Source organism: Aedes aegypti, chromosome 3 (genome assembly GCF_002204515.2).
Source record: "Aedes aegypti strain LVP_AGWG chromosome 3, AaegL5.0 Primary Assembly, whole genome shotgun sequence".
Lineage (NCBI taxonomy): Eukaryota > Metazoa > Arthropoda > Insecta > Diptera > Culicidae > Aedes > Aedes aegypti.
Genome location: NC_035109.1, coordinates 386364138 through 386390203, shown reverse-complemented (window position 1 = coordinate 386390203; position 26066 = coordinate 386364138). Strand labels below are relative to the sequence as shown.

The 26066-nt window shown below is 43.5% G+C and overlaps 1 protein-coding gene across 2 annotated transcripts in view; it reads right to left on the bottom strand.

The window, feature by feature from the left end:
* Positions 1–26066, bottom strand: part of LOC5563684 (protein amalgam) — a 300411-nt gene that overhangs the window by 9331 nt on the left and 265014 nt on the right. Inside the window, exons 8-10 of one of the 2 annotated variants that reach the window (XM_021853682.1) lie at positions 20004–20149; positions 19738–19918; positions 16153–16323 (exon numbers count right to left, since the gene is read on the bottom strand). In XM_021853682.1, the coding sequence (XP_021709374.1) occupies positions 16153–16323; positions 19738–19918; positions 20004–20149 (498 nt within the window). The remainder of the gene's footprint in view (positions 1–16152; positions 16324–19737; positions 19919–20003; positions 20150–26066) is intronic. The other variant, XM_021853683.1, reaches the window with a different exon arrangement.

Sequence of the window (26066 nt, the reverse complement as noted above, 5' to 3'; positions counted from 1 at the left end):
TTTACACGCATTGTAAGTGTAACACAGTAAACCATCCTTTCCTTTCCAGTCAGAAGAAGCTTTTAGTCAATCGGACCACTCTCCATTGGTCAGTTGGGTGTTTTGTGTGCGCTTCATCAGCAACGTTATTTAGTATTAAAGCTAACAGCCTCTATGAAAGCCGCACGGGAAGTTCTTGTTACAATCAATCATTATGGTAACGTTTGAAGGATCAAATCTTATCAAACTTATGAATATATTGTTAATATCTTGTTTCGGCCAGGACGTCTTTCCTACGTTGTGTCTTTTACGATACAACGGACGGCAAATCAAGCGAACGGCTTCACTTTAACAAATTTATTACCACTGAGAGGCAGCATGCCTACTCGGTGAAGAAACGAAAGAAACTACATTCTTACAAATTCAATAATATATATACAATAATAATAAGGCGCACCGGCCAGACAAAACATACAATAATTATTCATTACGCGCGTACGCTTCTCAATACAGTTTGGCGCGCTGTTGGATTGGCGCCAACTGTAGAGGCTGCACGCTGACTGGCAGTGGAATATTCCACAGCAGTCATCAATGGAACAATAGATGGCGTCCCTGAATGTTATACGGTTGATTGATATTATATACATGCAAATACTATACTATATTCTTCCAAGGAACAATCAGAATTTATATCAAATATATCACTTTGTATAGAAAACAAAACTGAAAATTTATTCACGCGCTTTTAGTTAATTATCTAATCATTTGATAAATTTGAAAAAAGCAAGAAAATTACAAATAGCACTTTATGTATGCATAAATATCCTTTTTGCTTGGCAACTATATGATACTGAGGGTCAAGCATGGGAAACACTCACTCAGTTATTGTGTTTCCCACACTCGCTTCCACGCACAGTCGGGAGCGAGAAAGCCATTTTTTTAACCAAGCCGAAAGTTTCAATTTCCAGTGCCCATTCTGCTTATTCGGTGAGCACTAAGCGAAACAAAAAACGGCATCTGATCAGTCGAATGCAATATCGAAATTCGGACAAGGGTAAACATCTTGAGCCTTTTTTCAGAAACGTTGCTGTTGAGCACTTTTTAACCCGCCCACGCAAACTAACCCCACTATCAGAAAGATTGATGTTAGCTTTCCTGATAGTGGTATTGGTGAGCGTGATCGAGTTAAATTGGGTTCAACAGTGGCTTGCGAAGCCAATGTTTACCAATGTCGATGTGCTCTTTTGAAATGTTAAGTGCTGATGAGCGTTCACTGACTGGCAGTCCACACCACGGAATAATTCAATGAGTAGGAATCCTCTCAGTCAGTTCAATGCATTCGGCGAATGGATGCTAAGTGCATTAACTCGTGCCTCGCAGATACAAAAGTATTGGTATTCACTACTCTTCGCGTTCCTTCCGATTGTCGCTTTTACACAATCGGTTTCGACGCTTTCATGCTAAACTCCGCCTAGGACGGTTCAGCTATCACTGAATGTTCAATAGCAGCAGATTGTTTGCTATTTTTCATCGGTGGCGTTCGAGTGAGTGAGTGAATTTTCCCATGCTTGCTGAGGGTCAGTTCCTTCTTCTTCTTCTTTCTGGCGTTACGTCCCCACTGGGACAGAGCCTGCTTCTCAGCTCAGTGTTCTTATGAGCACTTCCACAGTTATTAACTGAGAGCTTACTATGCCAATGACCATTTTTGCATGTGTATATCGTGTGGCAGATACAAAGATACTCTATGCCCTGGGTAGTCGAGAAAATTTCCAACCCGGAAAGATCCTCGACCGGTGGGATTCGAACCCACGACCCTCAGCTTAGTCATGCTGAACAGCTACGCGTTTACCGCTACGGCTGTCTGGGCCCCTGGGTCAGTTCCTATTACCTATATAATTAAATGTTAGGATCGTTTTCAATTAAAGACTGTTAGTCTCAATAAAGGTTACGAACAAAGGACATACAAAACACCCATCAGACCAAAGAAGAGTGCTCCGAGTGACTAAAAGCTTCTTCTGACTGGAAAGGAAAGGACGGTTTACTGCGTTACAATGCGTGTAAATTACTGCCGCAGTTAGCGCACGGTTATGAGGCCCACAATAGAACACATTTTCCTATGGGAAGCATGCGGGTGGTCATCGGTTTTTCAGTTCTGTCGCCTAAACGGTAAAAGATACCACTTTGGCGAAAGTTAGAGTATGGATTGATGAAACAAAAAATATTTTTTTGAAAATTTTTCATGATACAGACGATAGTTTTTTTGCTATTTTTCCGACATTTTTCTCCATGGTGAAAAATTTTCCGAGAAATGTTTTTCTTTTTATATTTTTAATAGATTGCTGAGAAAATTTCTTACGATTTCACTAAAAAACTTTTGTTCAACGATGCATAGTTCAGGAGATATGAATTTTCAAAGTTTTAGGTATATAGAAAAATCGTGAAAATTCATCTAGAGTTTTCCGGGAAAATAGGCCACTATATTTATTTTTGAATTTCACTTTTGGTCATGTATCCACGAGCTCTACCTCTGGTGAAAATTTCATGCAAATCGGAGAACCTCCGGCCCAAATTGTCCGATAATAAAAAAAATCCCCCCCAGTCATATTCTAGACCAAATCAGTATCAAAATAGTATACAACCGTGCCGTTATTCTGTCCCGCGTTTGATCATACCAATTATGTGATAGTTTGTGATATTAAACGTCAAGAAATATATGTCCAAGAGTTAAGTTAAGTACTTGTGTAGATGTTCAGATTATCCGTGTTGTTCAGACTTGACTTAACAAACCAATAAACATCAGTTATCAGACATTCAGACCGCGTACTTCCAAGTGATTATCATTTGTGGAACTCCAGTAATTATGCAGACACCGACAATCCATTCAGACGCTCTTATGTGCGCGAACATAAAATGGTCCTTCGAGCAGGATTCTGTCGGTGTATCGTTCGTCGCGGTCAGAAGATTCGAGTGGGACTATGTATCCGGTCCAAAAACACCCAAAAGTCACTGTGAAAGGTTGCCGAAGGATGAAATAATGCGCAGCAACAACGGTTTTCGGGCCGATATTCAAGTGGTGTCGAGTGTCCGGAACACAAGATTTGTTGAAGAACAACCTTGCAACTAGGCAATGTGACGTTCAATCACCCTTCTCTTTTCTGCCTCCTGAGAATGGATGTCACATCATCAACTGTTTGTTTTACGAACGCAACATAATTCGCCGCTGCCATCACTGTGAAAAATACCGCGCGAAATGCTTTCTGCCCCTATTCTTTATTTTATTTTTGTGTGCATTGAAGAAAAATCAATTTCCTACATAAACCACTCACCCTGAAATGTGCACAAATTTATCAACATGATAAGTAAGTTTTGAGCGTGCAGCAGAAGCGCTAATCAACTGTGGTTCAAGATACGATATTGTTGCCTTTGTGGCGAAAAAGTTGACACCAAGCGAAAACATAAATCAGAGTGTCAAACTGTGAATGACAGCTCCGTTGTTGTTTTGATTTGTACTCCGGTTATTTGCTTTTTGTGGTGGGAGTTTGGCTCGCGGAATTTCATTTTGGACGTGATCGGAAATTAACCATCCAAATAATGCAGGAAGCATTCGGAGCTAGTGCCATACCGATGGAGGAAATCTGTGACGAAAATTCACCCCTACTGAAGGCCATGGTCAAGTGTGCCGACGAGCTAGGAGCCGGTGACACTATGACCGAAAGGGAGTTCCGGTTTGTGCAAGCACTCAACGAACTGGCTAACGAGTTTCGCGAACGTGTGGAGGAAGACTGTCGACTGCAGGGTCGGAGCGCCGCCGAAATGAAGCAGAAGCTGAAAATGGTAGAGTATATCAGCTTCAGTGCTATTCAACTTCTGATCAAGGCCCACAAGTCGCAGAGAAAACCCGAAATGAAGTCAGTACACGCCCAAACGGAAGAACAAGTGAAGCCAGCAACGATGTCTGTATCTTGTCAGTCTGCAGTTGGGAATGGGTTCAACAGCAAGGAAGGACCACACAACGGCATCTCAATACGACATCCCACCAAAGCCGTCAAAGTGTTACCTGTGCGAGGATCGACATTTTCTTTACCGCTGCGGCAGTTTCAAGCAGAAAATCCCTTAAGATCGGCTGGAATTCGTCCACGACCATTTGCTATGCCAAAACTGCTTGAATCATCGGCATACAACAAAGGAGTGTCCGAAACCAGCCAGATGCATCTTTTGCAACGGGAAGCACCATTTCGAGTTGCACACAGGTTTGGATCACGAAGCGAAATGGAAAACGGAAGAAAATGTTTCGGAGTCAGTCGCATAGGACAGGAGGCCTCCGTTCCAAACAAGTTTTTATAGTTTTGGATTATATTGGATAAAAAGTACCCTCTCATTTGTTTCAATATTGATGTTTGCTCGTGAGAGTCGAAGCAGTCCGCTTTGATTCTCGATTGGTTTGGCTCAGACAAATGCATCAGAGAGTTTGTGCACTTAACCAACCTGACCATGGAAAATTCTACTGTGCATCAATTTAGTAAAGGATGATTGGAATTTCAGACATTGAACTGGTTAAGTCAAATGGTGGCTGGAAATTTTCGATCCAACAGAGAGACGTCTGTTGGAGACCTAGGAGTCTAGTGCAGTTTAGGCGTATTCGGAATCCTTAGATTTGTATGGAAGTCAAGGTGTATAAATTGGTTTCCGTTCGATGTCAGTGCAACTGAACTTTACAGTCTTCGACAGTCTGTTGGCCATCCAGGGTTCAACAGTTTCCGAGCCAACGGTTGAAGGCCCGTTGGTGCCTCATGTGCATCAGCCATCAGTTCAGCGACAACGGTCGTTGAAGCATGAGCAATAGTTTTGGAATGGTACGATATTTTACCGCCGATTCACTCAGCATGATTGAATACAGCACACTGCACGCAGGCAGTTGTGTTGTCGTCAGCTTGCTAACGTAGCAAGCGCCCCAATTCTTGTGCGATCGCAAGTTTGGTTTTCTTGAGTCTGCCCGCCATGGGAGACAGCTTCACAGCCGTGAAGTTACCGCCGGCTCTTCTAGTGCCTCGCTTGGAGGTCAGCAGCTAGTTCGAGCACACAAGGGAGCGCAACCGATAGATCTTTACCTACAAATTAAGGCAGACATGCCTTTCGTCGTCGAAGATTCGTAAGCGTCAGTACACTCAGATGAAAGTTCTTTGTACCAACAAGAAGTCGTCGAGCATCCAGCCAATCATCCAGATCAGTCCAATTAGAAGTCAAACTTCCTAAGTCAAGCCAGAATAGTTCAGCCAGTGTCATGGAGATTCTATGCAAACACGTTACCGTCAGCAAATCGAATGGAAGGCGCCATTAGGGCGTCTATCTGAGGCCTAAGGGCCTCCATCCAGGCAAGTCGCTTTATATTTCATTAATTCATTTGAAAAAGCCGTCTCTCATATTATTGATAGTTACCACCGCCGTCGAGGGCAGATACATCATCGTACGCTGCAAGTCATCAAATCATCAGTCGAAGGAGCACCGCAAAAGGCTATTTTACTACAGAACTACTGTCTAGGAAATAGAGAAGAGACTTCTGCATCAGATCTACAAGGCAGATACGAATTCTGCAGCATTCCAAACCATGTTCCAAGCTACAGCAATCATCTGCACCAGCAACGAGACAAGGTGGTTCCAGCAAAAACGCGAAGTCACGACCTCCCGGAGCAACCGCTCCGGGACACATTCCAATTCACATCACTGGCTACTTTGGAAACCTAATGCCAGTCGATACTTTCAGACAAACACTGGTCGAGAACGCAGACGAAGCTGGAACTGCGAGCTATTCGTTGAAATTCGAACGGATGGCAAAACCATCAATTTATTTGGCATGGACGCAACAGAAATCAATCAAGAGATTCAGCCAGTGTTGTAGGATCGATAGGACTGCAAACCATAGTAACCAGGCGCAAAATTTGCATTATCATGGAGACGTCGCATCAACACAGAACCAGATTGACAGCACTTCCCAAGAAGCAACAATATACCGTTTTGTCTCAAATTCCGAACAGACTCATATTCCGAACACTTGGTTTTTGTATGGCGATTTGGTTGAAATGTTTCGCTGAAATATGTCATAGAATTACCATAAAATGGCAGTCAACTGCAATTCAATTTAAACATATTCCAATCTATTTTAGACCACGGGAGTAGTTATGATTCTCTAGTTCGAGGTCAGTAGAACTAGCTCAGATAAATTTATTTGAGAAATTGTTTATTTGAATACAATTTATTCATGCTGTTCGGAATTTGAATCAAGATGTTCGGAATATGAGACAGAATAAACACAGTGTTCGGCATTTGAATCAAAATGTTGTTCCATACTTTTGCGTTAAAACAATACTAAAAAAGTTAAAATAAACATTATTAACGACACACTTAAAAGCTAACAGTTAGGCTTTGCGAAGAAATTAAAATTTTCACAAATATCGAATAATTTGTGCCTCCCAGATGCATTTCAAGTCACAGCTGGCCTTAAGTGTTCGGAATATGAGACAAAACGGTAACCAGGACAAAAAGCTAAGGACTACAGAAATTGCAGAGGGCATTCAAGGAAATTTCAGGTAATGAGCAACTACTTGCAATACGAGTGATTTACGAATAGTCAGCAAAGGTGTCAGCTGCACTTATCCAATCAGTTTGATCAGCTTTTAAAAGTAATATTGTAGTTATAACATCACAGTTTGAGAGCAGTAGTAGTAGACCTGCATCAAGAAGACATAGACCGATGAATTAAATTACCGTTTTGTCTCAAATTCCGAACAGACTCATATTCCGAACACTCGGCTTTTGTATGGTGATTTGGTTAAAATGTGTCATCAAATAACAAGGAAATGGTGGTCAATTGCAATTCAATTTTAGCGTCTTGCAATCTATTGTATACCTCGGGAGTAGTGATGATTCCCTAGACCGGTAAAACTAGCTCATATAATTTTATTTGTGAAATTGTTCATTTGAATACGATTTATTCGTGCTGTTCGGAATTTGAATCAAGGTGTTCGGAATATGAGTGAGTTGAATAGTGATTATCATTTGTGGAACTCCAGTGATTATGTAGACATCGACAATCCATTCAGACGCTCTTATGTGCGCGTCATAAATACGGACTCACTAAAATAAGTATTGCTACACTCAGCTGAATATTGAATCACCCTGAAAAGTTTAGCATCACCTCAAAACAGGTAAATTCACATTGCTATATCTCGAGATTACTTACGTTTTGCAGAGAAGCGACCTTCAGCAAAGTTGTTCAGGAGATCAAGGACATCCGGAATACAAATTGTTTAGTTCGCGATTTTGCCACTAGGTGGCGCTAGTGAGCATGTAAAATTGAGCATTTTAAACTAGTTATAGATTGTGATTCACAATAGATAGAAAGTTTGGGTCTTCGGCAAAGTTGTTCAGAGGATCAAGGACATTCGGAAGACAAATAGCGTTACGCGTTGTTCTTTCCCCGTTATAAGTTGATATAGTGTCGAAGTCAGTCCAGCGATTCCGGGTAGAGGATGATTTCCGACTACTGGGTTACGTTCTTCTCAGAATCCTGGTGAATCTATCTTACTCCGATGAAGATTTTCCCGGCGATGAAAGATCTGCCGAGCTGATACAATCCGAGAGGATACTTCTGGTTTACAGGCGCCCCTATTCAACTAATCCTCGGTGGTGAAGTAAACATACTCCGAAGCTGGCCAGGTAGGTGCCGAGGTTAGTTCTGCGTTTCCGTTGGATGTAAACTTCCGGTTCACAGCCGTCCGACGAACATTTCTTCTGCCAAAGTTCCAAAACACAACTCATCCAGCGAAGTAAGACCAATAACGTGCCTTTCAAGTCTGGTCTGTTGAAAGTGCTATAGTCGGTAACAGCGAGGAAGGTGCAATACTATTGCAACGCTAACAGGGTGATGACCGAGGAACAGAAAGGGTGTCGCAGAAACACGCAAGGCTGCAAAAATCAGGTCAGTTCTACCCAAAACAAAAAGAACCTGAGTATGGTGTGCATCGATTACATAAAGGCATACGACTCAGTACCGCATTCGTACCTTCTGAAGGTACTGCAATTGTATAAGGTAGACGAGAACGTCGTCAGGCCGATACAACACGCGATATGGATGTGGAGCATATCCCTACGCCTACACATTACCGACGGTACAGCTGTGTTACGGTCCAGAACTCTCAGTATCAGGAGAGGAATTTTTCAAAGCGATTCCTTTAGTCCGTTGTGGTTTTGCCTGGTCTTGAAGACTCTTAGCAAAGCACTCAACCAATGCAACTATGACTACCAATTGCAAAGTGGTTAAGGCGAAGATAAACCGAAGCCAAACCTCAAATTTTCAAAAGCACAAATCCGGAAAACCGAACTTCCAGTTGAGCTGAAAACATAATCGATTAGTCACCACCAAAAGTGACCAAACGATTAAGTTTTCAGCCTTAACGGATGTTTGGTTCTCCAGATTTGTGCTTTTGAAAATTTGAGGTTTGGCCTCGATTCATCTTCACCTTAAGGCATCAGCTGATGCAGCTTGTTACGAAATTCAGTTACGACATCCGGATGCAGTTTGGGATTGACGAATGCCGGTCAATTTATTTAATTACGTCGGCGTCAAGTTATGCATGCCAGCTGTTTCAGCGTCAACGAGCAGGAGGAGATTCAGAATATGTTCGAAGGCGAAACGTATAAATACATCGGATTCCTGCAACTTTGAGGTGTTCGCCACACTATGATCAAGAAGAAGCTGCAGGAAAAGGTCTTGTCTCGTTTCAACTGATTTTTCATTTTGCCGGGAACAAGATAATGGAAATCAAAACGTTTGCTGACTTGGAAGCGGTGGAACGAGCAGTACAAGTGGCGTTCACCAAGCAGTGAGCGCACCACCCAAAAACCTCCATTAAGAGACTCACTCTGCCACGTGCAGCAGGAGGCAGAGGCGTCACCGATATCCAGGCACTATGTGTCTCCCAGATCCAGCAGCTGCGGGCATATTTCGAAGAAAGCCAGAATTGCCACGAAATTTATCGCACTGCATGCAGGCCATCACCAGGATTTCAACGCTCTGCATCTGGCGCACGAGGATTACAGCTGAACTGCGACTTCAAAACCGTCGATGAAGAAGGAGGTGCGTAGAATGCACCCCATCAAATGGAGCTTTTTTTTGTTTTTTACAAGGGGGAAATCTGCAAACAGATCCCCTGAGAAGATAACTCAGGGAATGCGGGGATGACGCACCAACGACGACCCGCTAAAACCAGCCTATGCACTGTGCTTGAGCAATTCATTTAGAATTGCTCAAGTGGTGAACAGTGCATCGACATGACCCTTGGACTCAGACCCTCATCTCCCCGGAACCACCTTACGGTATTTCTTCGGGAAGGGACCAGTGCATATAGCACAACACGTGTAGCAGAAGTAGCCTAGGCAAACTGCTTCTCCTAGCCGACTTAAACAATGTTACAAGGGACCAGCCTCGGCAGGGCTAATCCTCTGCAGCCAACTCTTGGTCGGCGCGCCATAGACGCTGCAATTCTAACATAATGTGAGTGACAGCCGTAGTTACTGCATTCCAGCACTCGGCATCCGCACACATTCTCTCTATAATATTGTCGGGGGACGTGTCCCCTCCGCATGTAGTGAGCATGCGACCTCTCACAACAATGAAACGGGGGCAATCGAACACGACATGCTCCGCTGTTTCCTCTACACCAGCACAATTGGGGCACGCAGGAGATTCTGAGTGCCCGAACCTATGCAGGTACTGTCTATAGCAACCATGTCCTGACAGAAACTGCGTCAGGTGGAAGTTCACTTCTCCATGGCTTCTACCATACCAATCTGACACATTTGGTATTAGTCGATGGGTCCATCTACCCTTAGTGGAGTTATCCCATTCCTGCTGCCAGCTTCTGAGCGTTTCCTCTTTACACGTGTCGCGGACTCCTCTGGTACCCCTTTGGTTGAAGCATTGAACATCTTCCTTGATGATGAGCCCGATGGGCGTCATCCCGGCTATGATGCACACGGCCTCTTTAGATACCGTCCGGTATGCACTTGCTACTCTTAAGCACATTATCCTGTACGTGCTTTCCAACCGCTTTAGGTTTCTTCTCGTTATAAGCGCTTTTGACCAGATTGGTCCTCCATACCTTAGTATGGATAGCGCCACGCTTGCCAGCAGCTTGCGTTTGCTGGCAATTACAGCAGAGCTGTTAGACATCATCCTCGAAAGCGCCGCTATTGCCGTAGATGCCCTTTTACAGGCATATTCGACGTGGCTAGCGAAGCTCAGCTTGTCATCAATCATTACCCCAAGATGCCTAAGGGATCGTTTGGACTCTATGGTGCAATCACCTACCGAGATAAGCGCCCGTTGCTCGGACTTGCGGTTGTTGACCACCACCACCTCAGTCTTGTGACGGGCCAGTCCTAGTTTCCTAGACTTCATCCATTCCTCAACCAGGGAAATAGAGTGCGCTGCTGTCAACTCTACTTCCTCCATCGATTCACCATAGACCACTAGGGTGATATCGTCGGCGAAGCCAACAATCTTAACACCCGTCGGAAGGGGCAGCCTCAGTACGTCATCGTACATCGCATTCCATAACAGCGGGCCCAGGATTGAACCTTGAGGTACTCCCGCGGTAATTCGAACGCTTTTCTGCCCCTCCTCTGTGTCATACAGTAGAATCCTACCATCAAAATAGCTTTCTAGAAGCTTACACAACTGCACCGGTACCTTGAGGCGGTGAAGCGCGTGTGCTATTGCTTCCCAGCTCGCGCTGTTGAACGCATTCTTCACATCCAGAGTGACAACCGCGCAGTAACGGATGCCGCTCCTTTTATGCTCGATTGCCACCTCAGCTGTTTGAACGACCGACTGGATGGCGTCCAGAGTAGATTTACCTTTTCTGAATCCAAACTGGTTGTTGGACAGGCCGTCCGCACTCTCCGTATACGGTACTAGTCTGTTGAGAATCAACCTCTCCAATAACTTGCCCGTCGTATCTAGTAGACAGATAGGTCTATACGCCGACGGGTCACCTGGTGGTTTCCCCGCCTTTGGTAGTAGCACCAATTTCTGTCGCTTCCATACATCCGGGAAGATTCCTTGATCAATGCAGCGTTGCATCGTGGTTCTGAACATGTCCGGATCCGTGTTCACTGCCGCTTTTAAGGCAACATTCGGGATACCATCGGGTCCCGGTGCCTTGTTTGACGCGAATGATTTCACGACTTCTGCCAGCTCTTCGTTCGTCACTCTCGCCACTTCTTCTTCTTCATCTGCCGCATACGGCGCTGGGGGCCATGGGCTTATGGGATGGTGCGGGAAAAGTACATCGATTATCGATCGCAGCAACTCGGGCGATTTCTCTTGGGGCGCTATGGCTCCTTTGGTCTTAGCCATTACCACTCTGTAGGCGTCACCCCATGGACTAGAATTGGCACTCTCGCATAGGCTTTCAAAGCATGCCCGTTTCCGACTCTTGATTTCCTTTTTGAGAGCCAACTTTGCCTCTCTGAATGCTGCACCGCGTTCCTCTCTTTGTGCTTCTGTGCGTGCGCGTTGCATTCTTCGTCTAGCCCGAAGGCAGATTGCTCGAAGATTTGCAATTGATTCGCACCACCAATACACCGGCGGCCTGTTCTCTCTAGGAGGGGCTTTTCTCGGCATGGAAGCATCACACGCTCGTGATATCACAGCAACTAGCTCTTCACCGTTTAGGTCCAGAGTGTTCCGTTCGCGCCTCAGGGCTTCAGTGAATACTTCGCCGTCGAAGCGCGCTGTTTTCCATCCTCGGGCTTGGGTCGAGTTACATCGCGCTGCCTTCCGCCCGCCTGGTATTATACTATAGCGAATCGATTGATGATCGCTATGAGTATAACCGTCATCAACGCGCCAGTTCATGGTACCTAAAAGGTTAGGACTACAAAACGTCACGTCGATAATCGATTCTGCACCATTTCTGCGGAAGGTACTCACTGTACCCACATTTGCCAGCTCTACATTTAAAGCGGCCAGGGATTCCAGCAATAGTTGGCCTCTTTGATTGGTGCAGCGGCTACCCCACTCCACTGCCCATGCATTAAAGTCGCCAGCTATCACTACTGGCTGCCGATTAGCTAGTTCGGCTATCATCCTGTCGACCATGTGGGAAAATTCCTCAATCGACCACCTTGGGGGCGCGTAACAACTGCAATAGAACACGCCGTTGATTTTTGCTATCGCAAAACCGTCATTTGAGCTAGAGACTACTTCTTGGATTGGGTATCGTCCTGTCGTCCCTATAGCTGCTAACTGTTGAGACCTATCCGCCACCCAGTTCCCGTTGTTGGCTGGTATGCGGTATGGGTCCGATAGTAACACCACGTCAGTCTTGGTTTCCGAGACTGACTGCCAAAGCAGCTGCTGGGCTGCATCACAGTGGTTTAAATTTAACTGTGTTACTTCCGTTTTGGCTGCTTTGATACTCCGCTTGTGCCCGGACATTTGGGTCCGCCCGTTAAGTGTCCGTTGTCTGCTCTGTCGACACATATTAGGCACTTAGCGATTTGCTTACAATCGCTTGCCCTATGGCCTTCAGCGCCGCATTTTCTGCACATCTTACTTCTGTCGGGACCATTGCAATTCCACGACTTATGGCCCTTCCCGAAACACTTGAAGCAAACTTCAGGAGGCTGTTGTATGCTCAGCCGGCAAACCGACCAGCCTACCTTGAGTATGCCCAAGTTCTTCGCTTTGTTGGCCTCTGCGACCGGCAGCCTGATCGCCGCCACCTGGGTGCCCTGCGGGCCCTTTCTAAGGTGGATGGCCTTACTGGCTACGTCGATGTCACACTGCTCTTTGAGGGCAGCCGAGACCTCCGCTGCATCGGTGACCTCATCCAGATTTTTACACTGGAGAGTCGCTTCAGCAGTAAGGGATCTTACATCAACCTCGTCACCAAGTACTTCTTGTGCCAGTTGCTTATAGACTGCACCCTTTTCCTTGGCATTCTTCTTTAAGACTAGGATCATTTCACCAATCCTAGTTCGCCTTATGCTTCGCACGTCTGCGCCCAATGGCGATAGCTTCTCTGTGCTTCGCATCGCCTTCAGAACCTCGGCGTATTTTGCTTCCTCCGTTTTGATAACGAGGGCTTCGCCTAAATTCCTACGTTTCGCTGTTTTCGGTTTAGCGCTCTCCTTGGGCTCCGTTTTCGGTTTCCTCTGTTTTTTCTTATTTCCAACTCGTATCCACGGGTTGCTGTTGCCTTGCGCCCGTGGTTCCTGTGGATGCACTGCCTGGTTCCGGTTAACCCGTGGCTCCTTTTTCTTGGCTTTCTTGGCCTTAGGCTTGGTGTTGGCCTCTCCTTTGTTGCCATGTCCTCTTGATCGCGGTGCTTGGCTCGTGCCAGCTTTTCCGCTCTGGAGGACGGCCGCGTAGGTCACTTTTCCCTTAGCAACCATACGTCTTTTCGCCACGTATTCATCCCCGGAAGCTTCCCTCTTCCGCATCGCATATCGAATAATATCATCAGATATATTCGCGTTGCCTGTGAAGGAAAACACTTCGGTCTGACACGACCTAGTGTCTTTTTGGCCTTCTACCTTGCCAAGTTGTTCCTTGGCTTTCTCGTAGTCCTGCTTTGCAGCTAGGACTGATTGTCGCAATTTCAGTAGACTTGTTTTCAAGTCTTTGCTGATATTTGTTTTGCTCTTAACATACTCGATGATGACATCAAGTTGCTCAGCAGCTACCTGCATTTTAGGGAGGTACTCCCTATTGCGATCCATGGCCTCGATTAGTCCCGGGCCATCGGTCACCACACATGTTGCACTGGAGCGGCCAGTGCCTGCCGTCGTCACAGTATCTAGGCTTTTGCCCACACTGTTTTCAATAAAGTTGGTCGCCTCCTTCCTTGGCGGGAACCTTAGCCGGTTACTGATAGGTCCAGAAGCCTCTCCTTCACATTCCGCTGGTTGTTTGTTTTGGTTGATCATCTCTTATGGGTCCCCCTAAGAGCCGCTATCCATCTCCGCTGGAATAGTCGCCTTTATGATCCCATGGTTATCTATGCAAGCAGGGAGGCCATGCTAGGGTTGACATAGTCCTTTATGAGGTACTATGTTCAGAGCCAGATCGGCGCAGGTCAGGTAATGGCATCTGAGCCTACTCCCGCCCAGTTGGAACAACCAGGCGACGGATTTGGAACGTACTCTAAGGCCTGCCACGGTTTTACGGGACGGGGGCAGCCTGCGCCATTAACCCACTCGCCGTTTCGGGCCAGTGTCACCCGACCCTACTAAGGGAGTAGAATGTCGCCGCTGTCGGCCTCAAAGCATATTATCCAGTACATATACCGTTACTTGTCCTTTATCGTGCGCTGCCAGTATACATAATTGGGGCCGTACTGGCGTTGGTCCCAATGTGCTCGAAGCACTCCTACTCGTAATTCCATGCCTTGTCCGTTTGTATCGCGACCAGTATGCCATAATCAGGATCTCACTGGCATCAATCCTGATGTGCCGGTTGGCACTCCTGTTAGTTTGGGCTAGGGTACTTTAAGCGGCACCGGTCGCTGTGACAGAGTTGCATTCGGATTTTTGTGGTTTTTATGAAGGTTCATCAGAGCCCACTGCGAACTTCACCACATCCTGGGCAACTCCCCAACTCGCAGAGGTCCTGGGGGGGGGTCCGTTAAGCCCCTGGACTTTCGTCCCTGCTGCCCAACAAAAAAAAAAAAAAAACGCATAATGCGAAGCCATAAGGGTGAAAAATTTAAACTAATTTACAACATCCTTATAATCCCACCCTTATTTAGCCTCAGGTTTGAGACTGAAGAAGAGAAGCCGATTGTCTCGGAGAAGCACAAGGTCACCTGCACCATTGCTCCGGGTAGCACAGGAAGGGCACAATACTGTAGAGGGCGCCCTGGTACTCCACAGGCTCCGTTTGCGGTTAGGTTTTTTTAGACCCCCCTAACCATTCATTCTTAGGCACGGTAAGCTTAAAGCGACATGAATTAGGGGTCACCTGTGAGATGGACTTTTACCACCGGAACAGGCAGTCCGTAGTGTTAATTCTTAGCCAATTGAAACAACCGCTACCGACACTACACGGCTATCTAGGCTGTTCGGGAAAAGGAAGTTAACATTGATGATTAACTCCTGACGTGCCCAAACAGCCGACATCAAATGGAGCTTGAACACATCGATAAGTTGACGTCAAAGCCATTCAGGATCGGGAAATAGGGTCCTAAAATCCTGTCTCCATTTTAGTACCAAATGCTTAGTTTAGGCCAGAAACACATGTTTACTTAATTTTTAAATGATTTTTGTTGACTTAAGTCCAAAAAACATTTTTTAAAGGTTTTGGAGGTATTGTCACATTCTTAGGTTTAAACTCAAATTTTGGGTATATTTTGTTTTCCGTGTCCCTTCCGAAATGTCAGATATGGGAACAACCCCATTGGTAAAACTAAAAGCCCTGTGCCATTTTCGTCGACAAAGTGAACGTCAAACATGATCAAAAGTGTCAAGGTTCATTTTTTGGCATTATTTTTAAAATTAAAGTTTAAATATGTTATAGCCATTATTTGAGCTGGAAAAATTGCTAAAGTAGTTATGAGAACATGCTCTTTTGTATTGTTAAATAGAAACAAGAATTCATTTCAAATTTTAGGACCCAATTGCGACGAAGAACTATCGGTAGTACACATTGCACGAAGACGTGGAGGACCGCTGTAAGAAGTGCAATTCAGTAGGGGAGACTATCGAGCATGTCGTTGCCAGCTGTTCAGTACTAGCTGGATCAGCTTACCTCGATCGTCACAACGAAGTTGCCAAGATTGTGCACCAACAGCTTGCTCTTAAGCACAACTTAGTGGATCGGTTTGTTCCGTACTACAAAAACCTGCTTGTCCTAGTTCTTGAAAATGAAAGTGCAACCAAACACACTCTGAAAAGCATAGAGTGATGAGGATTAAAGCCCAAAACATCCACATCCATCACCAATGCCGGATATGATTGCATAGAAAATTTAAACTTATCTCCGGCACTCATTTGCGAATGGCGAATGGTTTGTCCACCATTGCAGTCCAAGGTAAGCCACCCATAAGCCACCTTTTCCATAATGTCTGCACCGCAAAATCTCAGCCCACCCTCCCCATCAACGGCACTTACCTCGTTCCAGCCGTATCGATTTTTCGCCTGCACTATGGTCTCGTACACCGAGTTGGGGTCCAGATTCCGGATGGTGTACGTCATGATGTGCCGAAAGGACTCTGCCCGGGTCGACGGTGGATTCAGGATGACGTCGTGCCATCTGCCCGGATGCTGATAAGACTCGTTCATCTGTGGTGACGATTCCGTAGTTCACAGCCGCCGGGGTAGGCATGTTGAATGGTGAATGTGTGGTTTGTGTGGAGGGGTTGGGAGAGAAGAACAAAGTTGTGAGTGTACGGGAAATTGATTCTGGGGATTACAAGTCTTGTTTTTTTGTGCAGAATTTGCATCTGGAGCTCAACAAAATTCGACGAATGATTAATTGTATGCACTGTTCCGATATGAATGATAGATATTTGAGTGAGGTGCGAGACGAGAACTGAACTTTTAATATGCATAACACTAAGATTATCCAAGTAATATAGTTGGCCAAAAGTATTTTGAGACATTTTTTGCTTTCCTTATATTCACTTAGTTAGGAAACGTGTTGTGAATCGTATTTTTAATCAATCATGGATGACTTACACACTTAACACGTATAAGCCTGAGTGAAAGAAAAAATTCTAAAACCCTCACCGCTTATCGAATTCTTAAAGGATTCAAATGATTTTTTGTCAGTTCACTGGCCCACATATCTAGTTTCTGGAAGTGGCCAGAGGAACTCAGAAATATTCCTGTGGTTGGAGTTATTCCGGTGGATCACTGGGTCAGGTCAGGTGAGAAGGGTACTATGCGTTTGTGCCCCTGAAGGTAGGCAAATTTCAAGTTAAAGATCATTTCCGGAATCGGCTATAATGTGGCCACTACATGACGGAATTTTAAGAAAATTGCATCAGTGTAAACCATTGCTTCCCAAACTTTTTCAACTTTCGCCCCCTTGAGGCCAACATTTATCTGGAATCGCCCCCCTGATATGTGATTTCAATATTTTATTAAATTAAGTGCTTTACGTCAAAATATGTCTTCGAATCGATACAGAATGATGATACAATAACTATTAAGTTCTATTACTATTAATAATAACTATTATTTTCTTGAATATCGATATTTCTAAATAATTAGGTATGATTTACTAGATTTCATTTTATAATAGCAATTTCAACAATATTTTGCGTACATTACAGGCTGCTGAATCAGTTTTCGATACAAGTTCGGTCCAGTTTAAACATTTTGATTGTAATATATACATAGGCGCCAACTTCTGGGGATGCTTCGTTAATGGTGATTTCATACTGATTTGTGTTTTATCTCTAAAATTACTGCAATAATTTTCAGCAATTGTGAATAATAAATGTTTACCGTTTCTGGGAACGATATTTTTTTCATTAAATCCAAAAACACTGAACAAATATATAAAAATCCAGAATGTTTTTGAACTTATATTTCAATGATTTTTCCTAACACCAGGAAAAAATTGTCTCTAAAATGATTTGTACCATAAGAAATGATAAGAAAGAGTGCAACCGAAACTTCAAAATAAGTAGTACAGATTTTTTTCTGTAAAAAAGCTGGATGCCAAAGAAAGAAATATTAGCTTCCTAGCCTCAAAGTTCCCACATAGAAAAATACTTTTGTAAAATAATGGGCATTTGCAAAAAGTCTTGAAATTTCTCAGATACTTTGTACATTCAAATTATGTTGTGTATCAAATGTTATCTGTGACTAATCATCCGGCCTTGTAAAAATTTCAAATTTCGACCATTCTTAAAACTCACATTAAAAAACCTGAATGCATAACATGTATTTGAGAATTATCAAGTGTAGTCTATCATAATTTTAATATGACTCTAATTGGAGATATATCGACCAAAGGTAAAATATTCCTGGAATTAGATAAGTTTGTAATTGATTAACCTTCAGATGTGTGTCCTAAAAAGATTATGAGTAATTATTTTCAAATGCTTCCGTGTTAGCCTTTTCGCCCCCTTTCTGGATTTTTCGCCCCCCAAATTCCTTTTTACAAATTTTCGCCCCCTTGAGCTTGAAAATCGCCCCCAGGGGGGCGAATTCGCCCACTTTGGGGATCACTGGTGTAAACCTTTTGAGAAACGATTGAATTGGATAACTATGAGTTTTGCATTTGAATAATCCTACAAATGACCATTTTCGGGTCGCGGGACTCCTCAAACTTACGATAAAGTGATCAATTTGTATCTGAACATCTGTGCCAAGCTTATGGGAACGCATTTTAATGCACAATTATGTTTGATTTCTACTCTTCGAGAGATGAAACGGTTAAGTATCCAACAAATCTACAACCGGTTCTTCCAGGCATTGCGTTCGAATGGCCACATCAGGTATATTTAAAATTGCACCGTTTAATTTATAATGTTCTCTTAATTTATAATGTTGAATATCAGATCCTAATGGTTTATGCAAATTAAAATGGTTGTCATTGCAAATAAAAAAAGTTACTTGGCATGTCCCAAAAAATAGCCCTTTTTTACCCGACCTGACCCAGTGACCCACCGGAATAACTCCGGCCACAGGAATATTTCCAAGTTCCTCTGGCCATTTGCAGAAACTAGATATGTGAGCCAGTGAACTAACAAAAAATCATTTGAATCCGTTAAGAATTCTCTGAGCGGTGAGGGTTTCGGTATTTTTGCTTTCACTCAGGCCTATACGAGTTAAAACGAATCACCAGTACCGTAAACTAGAGATGGGATGGAGCCGAAGTTGATCTTAAGTACAACATACTCAAAAATCTGAGAGACTTTAAAAAAAAACTTCTGACCAGCTTGATTCGCCTAATACCCCTTACTACATCAGTTTCCATTAACCATCTTCGAACACTTGTTTCCCAAATTAAAAATTCTCAGTGAAAAAAGCTCCCAGGGTTATTTGCATAATCTACCACAAGTTTTCGGAACGCCTTGTGTTCATCTTTCTAATTACAATCTGCTGAATTCCTAAGGCATCAAGCGAGCAAGAACAAAGATATCTCACATCAAAGATAAACTCTGCAGACGATTTCTGTTGCAAAATTCGATGAAATTAAAAAGTTTACTTCCATCTTGAATCACGCCTCGAATGGCTCGTAGTGGAATGATCCCCCCACCACCATGGGAATAATTACATTCAAACGACTTCGGGGGACACAACCCCAGTCAGCGCGAATTTCGTGGGAAACACTATGTGATTCATCAATTATAAGACACAACGAACAGTTTGAATAATTTGAGCATTTAAATAGGTTCAAATTATAATAAGCAATAGAAAATTCAAAATATTCCTAGAAAAGATGATAATTACCACAGAACAATCAAAGGAACTCTCATGAAATGTATATACTAAACACTGGAAAGTTCTTTGAAAGCTAAGAAAAAAATAGAAGCTGATTTTCGATTATCTTAACTGCTGTTTCTTGCAATTTTTTGGTGAAAAATATATTCTTAAATGCAATGTTGAAAATTTTAATTGTAAGTATGTACCCAATAATAACTTATTTCAATTTTAAGCCTTTATTTGAATACTGACAGCCATCTTTTTTCTAGGGCATGATAATATTTCCCCCTCTAGCAAAACGGTCTTACCACTCACCATTAGCTTTCGGTACAGTAATCGAATTTCCTCGATCGGTGGAAACGACTCGACGCTCCAGGTCAGATTGTACATCTCTCGATAGCGGCTATACATCGGGGAATGGAACTGGGCTGGCCCCGGTCGGCCGGACATTTCGATGTACTTTTTGGCACGTCCAAGAGTGTTCTCCGCCACACAACTGTTGAAGAATTGAAAAAAAAGACAAAAAATAACAGAATTCAAATTGCATTTTCCAAAAGATGTGGACGAATGACAGAGCTTACCTGTAATTGCCAAAATCAGACTGGCGCACATTCCGTATCGTAAGGTAGTGCTTGTCCCCTCTGGAGTCCATGGTGCGGCGATCGTTCGGATGCAGGAGAAACGAGTCCTGGTACCACATCATCTGTAAATTGTGCAAGTGCGAGAACTATGACATGGAGGGAATTATTATTGAAGCACGAAAAAACGAATTGAGACCAAAGCAAGGGCTAGTCATAATTTTAATCGAATATATTTAAAAACAGTAAGGAAAGCTTCAACGAAGAACGACGAGTATAGATTCCTAAGAAAATTCTCTACAGAATCCTGAAAGAATTCATCACAGATACTGACATAATTCTCCACAGAAATATGGTAAGAACCATCGAGAGGATTCTCCAAAGAACTCTTAAGGGATTCCCACAGAATACTGAAAGGATTCTACACCTACTCTTTAGAGTATTCTCAACAGATTTCAGGGAGAATTCTCCACAGAATCATGAGAGGATTATCCACAGAATCATGAGAAGATTCTCCACAGAAAAGGATTCTGTACAGAATCCTGAGAGGACTCTCCTCAGAATCCTGAGAGAACTCTCATAAGAAGCCTGAGAGAATTCACCTCAGAATCCGGAAAGGATTCTTCTCGGAATGCTGAGAGTATACTTCTCAGAATCCTGAGAGGATTATTTTCAGAATACTGTGAGGATTCTTCTCAGAACCTTGAGAGGATTCTCTACAGAATCTTGAGGAAATACTTTTCAGAATTCTTAGAGGATTCTTCTCCGATTCCTATGGGATTCTTCTCATTATCCGGAGAGAATTCTGCTCAGAATCCTGGGAGGATTCTCCTCAGAATCCTCAGAATCCTGAGAGGATTCTGCTCAAAATCCTGAGAGGATTCTGCTCAGAATCCTGAGAGGATTCTGCTCAGAATCCTGAGAGGATTCTGCTCAAAATCCTGAGAGGATTCTGCTCAGAATCCTAAGAGGATTCTGCTCAAAATCCTGAGAGGATTCTGTTCAGAATCCTGAGAGGATTTTGCTCAGAATCCTGCGAGCATTCTGCTCAGATTCCTGAGAAGATTCTTCTCAGAATCCTGAGAGGATTCTCCTCAGAATCCTGAGAGGATTCTCCTCAGAATCCTGAGAGGATTCTCCTCAGAATCCTGAGAGGATTCTCCTCAGAATCCTGAGAGGATTCTCCTCAGAATCCTGAGAGGATTCTCCTCAGAATCCTGAGAGGATTCTCCTCAGAATCCTGAGAGGATTCTCCTCAGAATCCTGAGAGGATTCTCCTCAGAATCCTGAGAGGATTCTCCTCAGAATCCTGAGAGGATTCTCCTCAGAATTCTGTGAGGATTCTCCTCAGAATCCTGAGAGAATTCTCCTCAGAATCCTGAGAGGATTCTCCTCAGAATCCTGAGAGGATTCTCCTCAGAATCCTGAGAGGATTCTCCTCAGAATCCTGAGAGGATTCTCCTCAGAATCCTGAGAGGATTCTCCTCAGAATCCTGAGAGGATTCTCCTCAGAATCCTGAGAGGATTCTCCTCAGAATCCTGAGAGGATTCTCCTCAGAATCCTGAGAGGATTCTCCTCAGAATCCTGAGAGGATTCTCCTCAGAATCCTGAGAGGATTCTCCTCAGAATCCTGAGAGGATTCTCCTCAGAATCCTGAGAGGATTCTCCTCAGAATCCTGAGAGGATTCTCCTCAGAATCCTGAGAGGATTCTCCTCAGAATCCTGAGAGGATTCTCCTCAGAATCCTGAGAGGATTCTCCTCAGAATCCTGAGAGGATTCTCCTCAGAATCCTGAGAGGATTCTCCTCAGAATTCTGTGAGGATTCTCCTCAGAATCCTGAGAGAATTCTCCTCAGAATCCTGAGAGGATTCTCCTCAGAATCCTGAGAGGATTCTCATCAGAATCCTGAGAGGATTCTCATCAGAATCCTGAGAGGATTCTCCTCAGAATCCTGAGAGGATTTTCCTCAGAATCCTGAGAGGATTTTCCTCAGAATCCTGAGAGGATTCTCCTCAGAATCCTGAGAGGATTCTCCTCAGAATCCTGAGAGGATTCTTCTCAGAATCCTGAGAGGATTCTTCTCAGCGCCCTGAGAGGATTCTTCTCAGTACCCTGAGAGGTTTCTTCTCAGAATTCTGAGAGATTTCTTCTCAGAATTCTGAGAGATTTCTTCTCAGAATCCTCAGAGGATTCTTCTCAGAATCCTCAGAGGATTCTTCTCAGAATCCTGAGAGGATTCTTCTCAGAATCCTGAGAGGATTCTTCTCAGAATCCTGAGAGGATTCTTCTCAGAATCCTGAGAGGATTCTTCTCAGAATCCTGAAAGGATTCTTCTCAGAATGCTGAGAGGATTCTTCTCAGAACCCTGTGGGGATTCTTCTCAGAACCCTGTGGGGATTCTTCTCAATCTGAGGATCTCTCAGAATCCTGAGAGGATTCTTCTCAGAATCCTGAGAGGATTCTTCTCAGAATCCTGAGAGGATTCTTCTCAGAATCCTGAGAGGATTCTTCTCAGAATCCTGAGAGGATTCTTCTCAGAATCCTGAGAGGATTCTTCTCAGAATCCTGAGAGGATTCTTCTCAGAATCCTGAGAGGATTCTTCTCAGAATCCTGAGAGGATTCTTCTCAGAATCCTGAGAGGATTCTTCTCAGAATCCTGAGAGGATTCTTCTCAGAATCCTGAGAGGATTCTTCTCAGAATCCTGAGAGGATTCTTCTCAGAATCCTGAGAGGATTCTTTCAATCTGAGAGATTCTCAGACCTGAGAGGATTCTTCTCAGAATCCTGGGAGGATTCTTCTCAGAATCCTGGGAGGATTCTTCTCAGAATCCTGGGAGGATTCTTCTCAGAATCCTGGGAGGATTCTTCTCAGAATCCTGGGAGGATTCTTCTCAGAATCCTGGGAGGATTCTTCTCAGAATCCTGAGAGGATTCTTCTCGGAATCCTGAGAGGATTCTTCTCAGAATCCTGAGAGGATTCTTCTCAGAATCCTGAGAGGATTCTTCTCAGAATCCAGAAAGGATTCTTCTCAGAATCCTGAGAGGATTCTTCTCAGAATCCTGAGAGGATTCTCCTCAGAATCCTGAGAGGATTTTCCTCAGAATCTTGAGAGGATTTTCCTCAGAATCCTGAGAGGATTCTCCTCAGAATCCTGAGAGGATTCTCCTCAGAATCCTGAGAGGAATCTTCTCAGAATCCTGAGAGGATTCTTCTCAGTGCCCTGAGAGGATTCTTCTCAGTACCCTGAGAGGTTTCTTCTCTGAATTCTGAGAGATTTCTTCTCAGAATCCTGAGAGGATTCTTCTCAGAATCCTCAGAGGATTCTTCTCAGAATCCTCAGAGGATTCTTCTCAGAATCCTCAGAGGATTCTTCTCAGAATCCTCAGAGGATTCTTCTCAGAATCCTGAGAGGATTCTTCTCAGAATCCTGAGAGGATTCTTCTCAGAATCCTGAGAGGATTCTTCTCAGAATCCTGAGAGGATTCTTCTCAGAATCCTGAGAGGATTCTTCTCAGAATCCTGAGAGGATTCTTCTCAGAATTCTGAGAGGATTCTTCTCAGAATCCTGAGAGGATTCTTCTCAGAATCCTGAGAGGATTCTTCTCAGAATCCTGAGAGGATTCTTCTCAGAATCCTGAGAGGATTCTTCTCAGAATCCTGAGAGGATTCTTCTCAGAATCCTGAAAGGATTCTTCTCAGAATGCTGAGAGGATTCTTCTCAGAACCCTGTGGGGATTCTTCTCAGAATCCTGGGAGGATTCTTCTCAGAATCCTGAGGATTCTCAGAATCCTGAGAGGATTCTTCTCAGAATCCTGAGAGGATTCTTCTCAGAATCCTGAGAGGATTCTTCTCAGAATCCTGAGAGGATTCTTCTCAGAATCCTGAGAGGATTCTTCTCAGAATCCTGAGAGGATTCTTCTCAGAATCCTGAGAGGATTCTTCTCAGAATCCTGAGAGGATTCTTCTCAGAATCCTGAGAGGATTCTTCTCAGAATCCTGAGAGGATTCTTCTCAGAATCCTGAGAGGATTCTTCTCAGAATCCTGAGAGGATTCTTCTCAGAATCCTGAGAGGATTCTTCTCAGAATCCTGAGAGGATTCTTCTCAGAATCCTGAGAGGATTCTTCTCAGAATCCTGAGAGGATTCTTCTCAGAATCCTGAGAGGATTCTTCTCAGAATCCTGAGAGGATTCTTCTCAGAATCCTGAGAGGATTCTTCTCAGAATCCTGAGAGGATTCTTCTCAGAATCCTGGGAGGATTCTTCTCAGAATCCTGAGAGGATTCTTCTCAGAATCCTGAGAGGATTCTTCTCAGAATCCTGAGAGGATTCTTCTCAGAATCCTGAGAGGATTCTTTTCAGAATCCAGAAAGGATTCTGCTCAGAATCCTGAGAGGATTCTCCTCAGAATCCTGAGAGGATTCTCCTCAGAATCCTGAGAGGATTCTCCTCAGAATTCTGAGAGGATTCTCCTCAGAATCCTGAGAGGATTCTCCTTAGAATCCCGAGAGGATTTTCCTCAGAATCCCGAGAGGATTCCCCTCAGAATCCCGAGAGGATTTTCCTCAGAATCCCGAGAGGATTCCCCTCAGAATCCCAAGAGGATTTTCCTCAGAATCCCGATTCTCTTCAGAATCCTGAAAGGATGCTCCACAGAATTTCCACAGAAATTATTGTTAAACTGTCCTCCTTTTTCGCAAGTCAATCATCAAGACCTTTTTTTAGCCAATGGGCGTCGGGATTATAAAAGCTAAAAAAATGTTTGAAGTAATATGAATGTGTATATTCCTGGAAGAACAATAAACTTTAGAATTCAATTGGTGCTGATTTGATTCTAGGAGATTTGATTTTTAATGACGATTCATTTATTTCAAACAAGAAATTCAAATCTTCATGCTTCCAGTGCACAGATATTTTTCTTCAAGCTCATCCTAACACAAAGCTTATTCTTTTGCCGTAAACCATACACCACACATACTTTCGTTGATTGGTTGCAATACCACGGCATGAAACCCTGTTGCACTACGATTCACAACTCTTTGGAACATATCTTCCATCCGTCCGTCCGTCCGTTGAAGAATTACTTCACCCTTGTAGGAGCCCCCATTCCCCCAAAGTCTGTTTCCCATGTTCCGCACCGGTATCGGATTACAAACCTGTGATTCCATTTGCCAAAGAAAAGTGGATTGCATTTGATTCGCATCGAACCGGAAGGTTTGTGCCAACCTTATTGAAGTAATGGGTTTGCAGGGAAGGCTCTAGTTTTTTTTTTGTTCGTATTTGGAGCTGTTGCACCTTCTCCTGGGGAATCGATATAACTCTGTTTCTCTCTGGCTGTGCCTGTGCCCGATCGGAAAGGCATAACAACATTAATGATGGATTGGCTTTTCAGTCTTGACAATACTAAAAAAAACGTTTTTTTATTTTGTCCAACGTTTTGGACCGTTTGGAACCTTCCTCAGGAACTCAATTAAGTCCCTAAGGAAGGTATCAATTGAACCGAAACGTTCGACAAAAAAATATAAATTTTTTTTCAATTTTGTCAAGATTGAAAAGCCAATTCATCATCAACAATAAACTACAATCGAAAAACCAACGATATAATAAAATTAAAATACAATTATAACAACAACATTGGTTAAGTTAGTAGTTACTATAAGTTTATTACACTGTGTAATTTTTTTTGCCATTTTGACCTCTTATCATTATTAAACATCTAGAAAGATTCGCGAATCAGGCGAAACTGACAAAATGTACACAATTTAAGAAACTATAGCGTTGAAATTGTAGCTTGATTGTCTATTCACTGCACTTGAACTTTTCCCCTATCGATAATTTAACTATTCAAAAAACGCAAATTTGTAGAAGACGAAACTTCACCTCATGCAAAACCACACACTGTATTGATTACGCCTGTGTTTTTGTTTATCAAAGTGATGGGCGCATCTGAAATCGAAATCAAAACACGGCGAGAGTAAACGGCGACACTGCAAACAAAAAATAAACAAGGCGTAAATGGCGGGCTTAATTGAAACCAGAATGTAAACACGGCGCAAAAGTAAT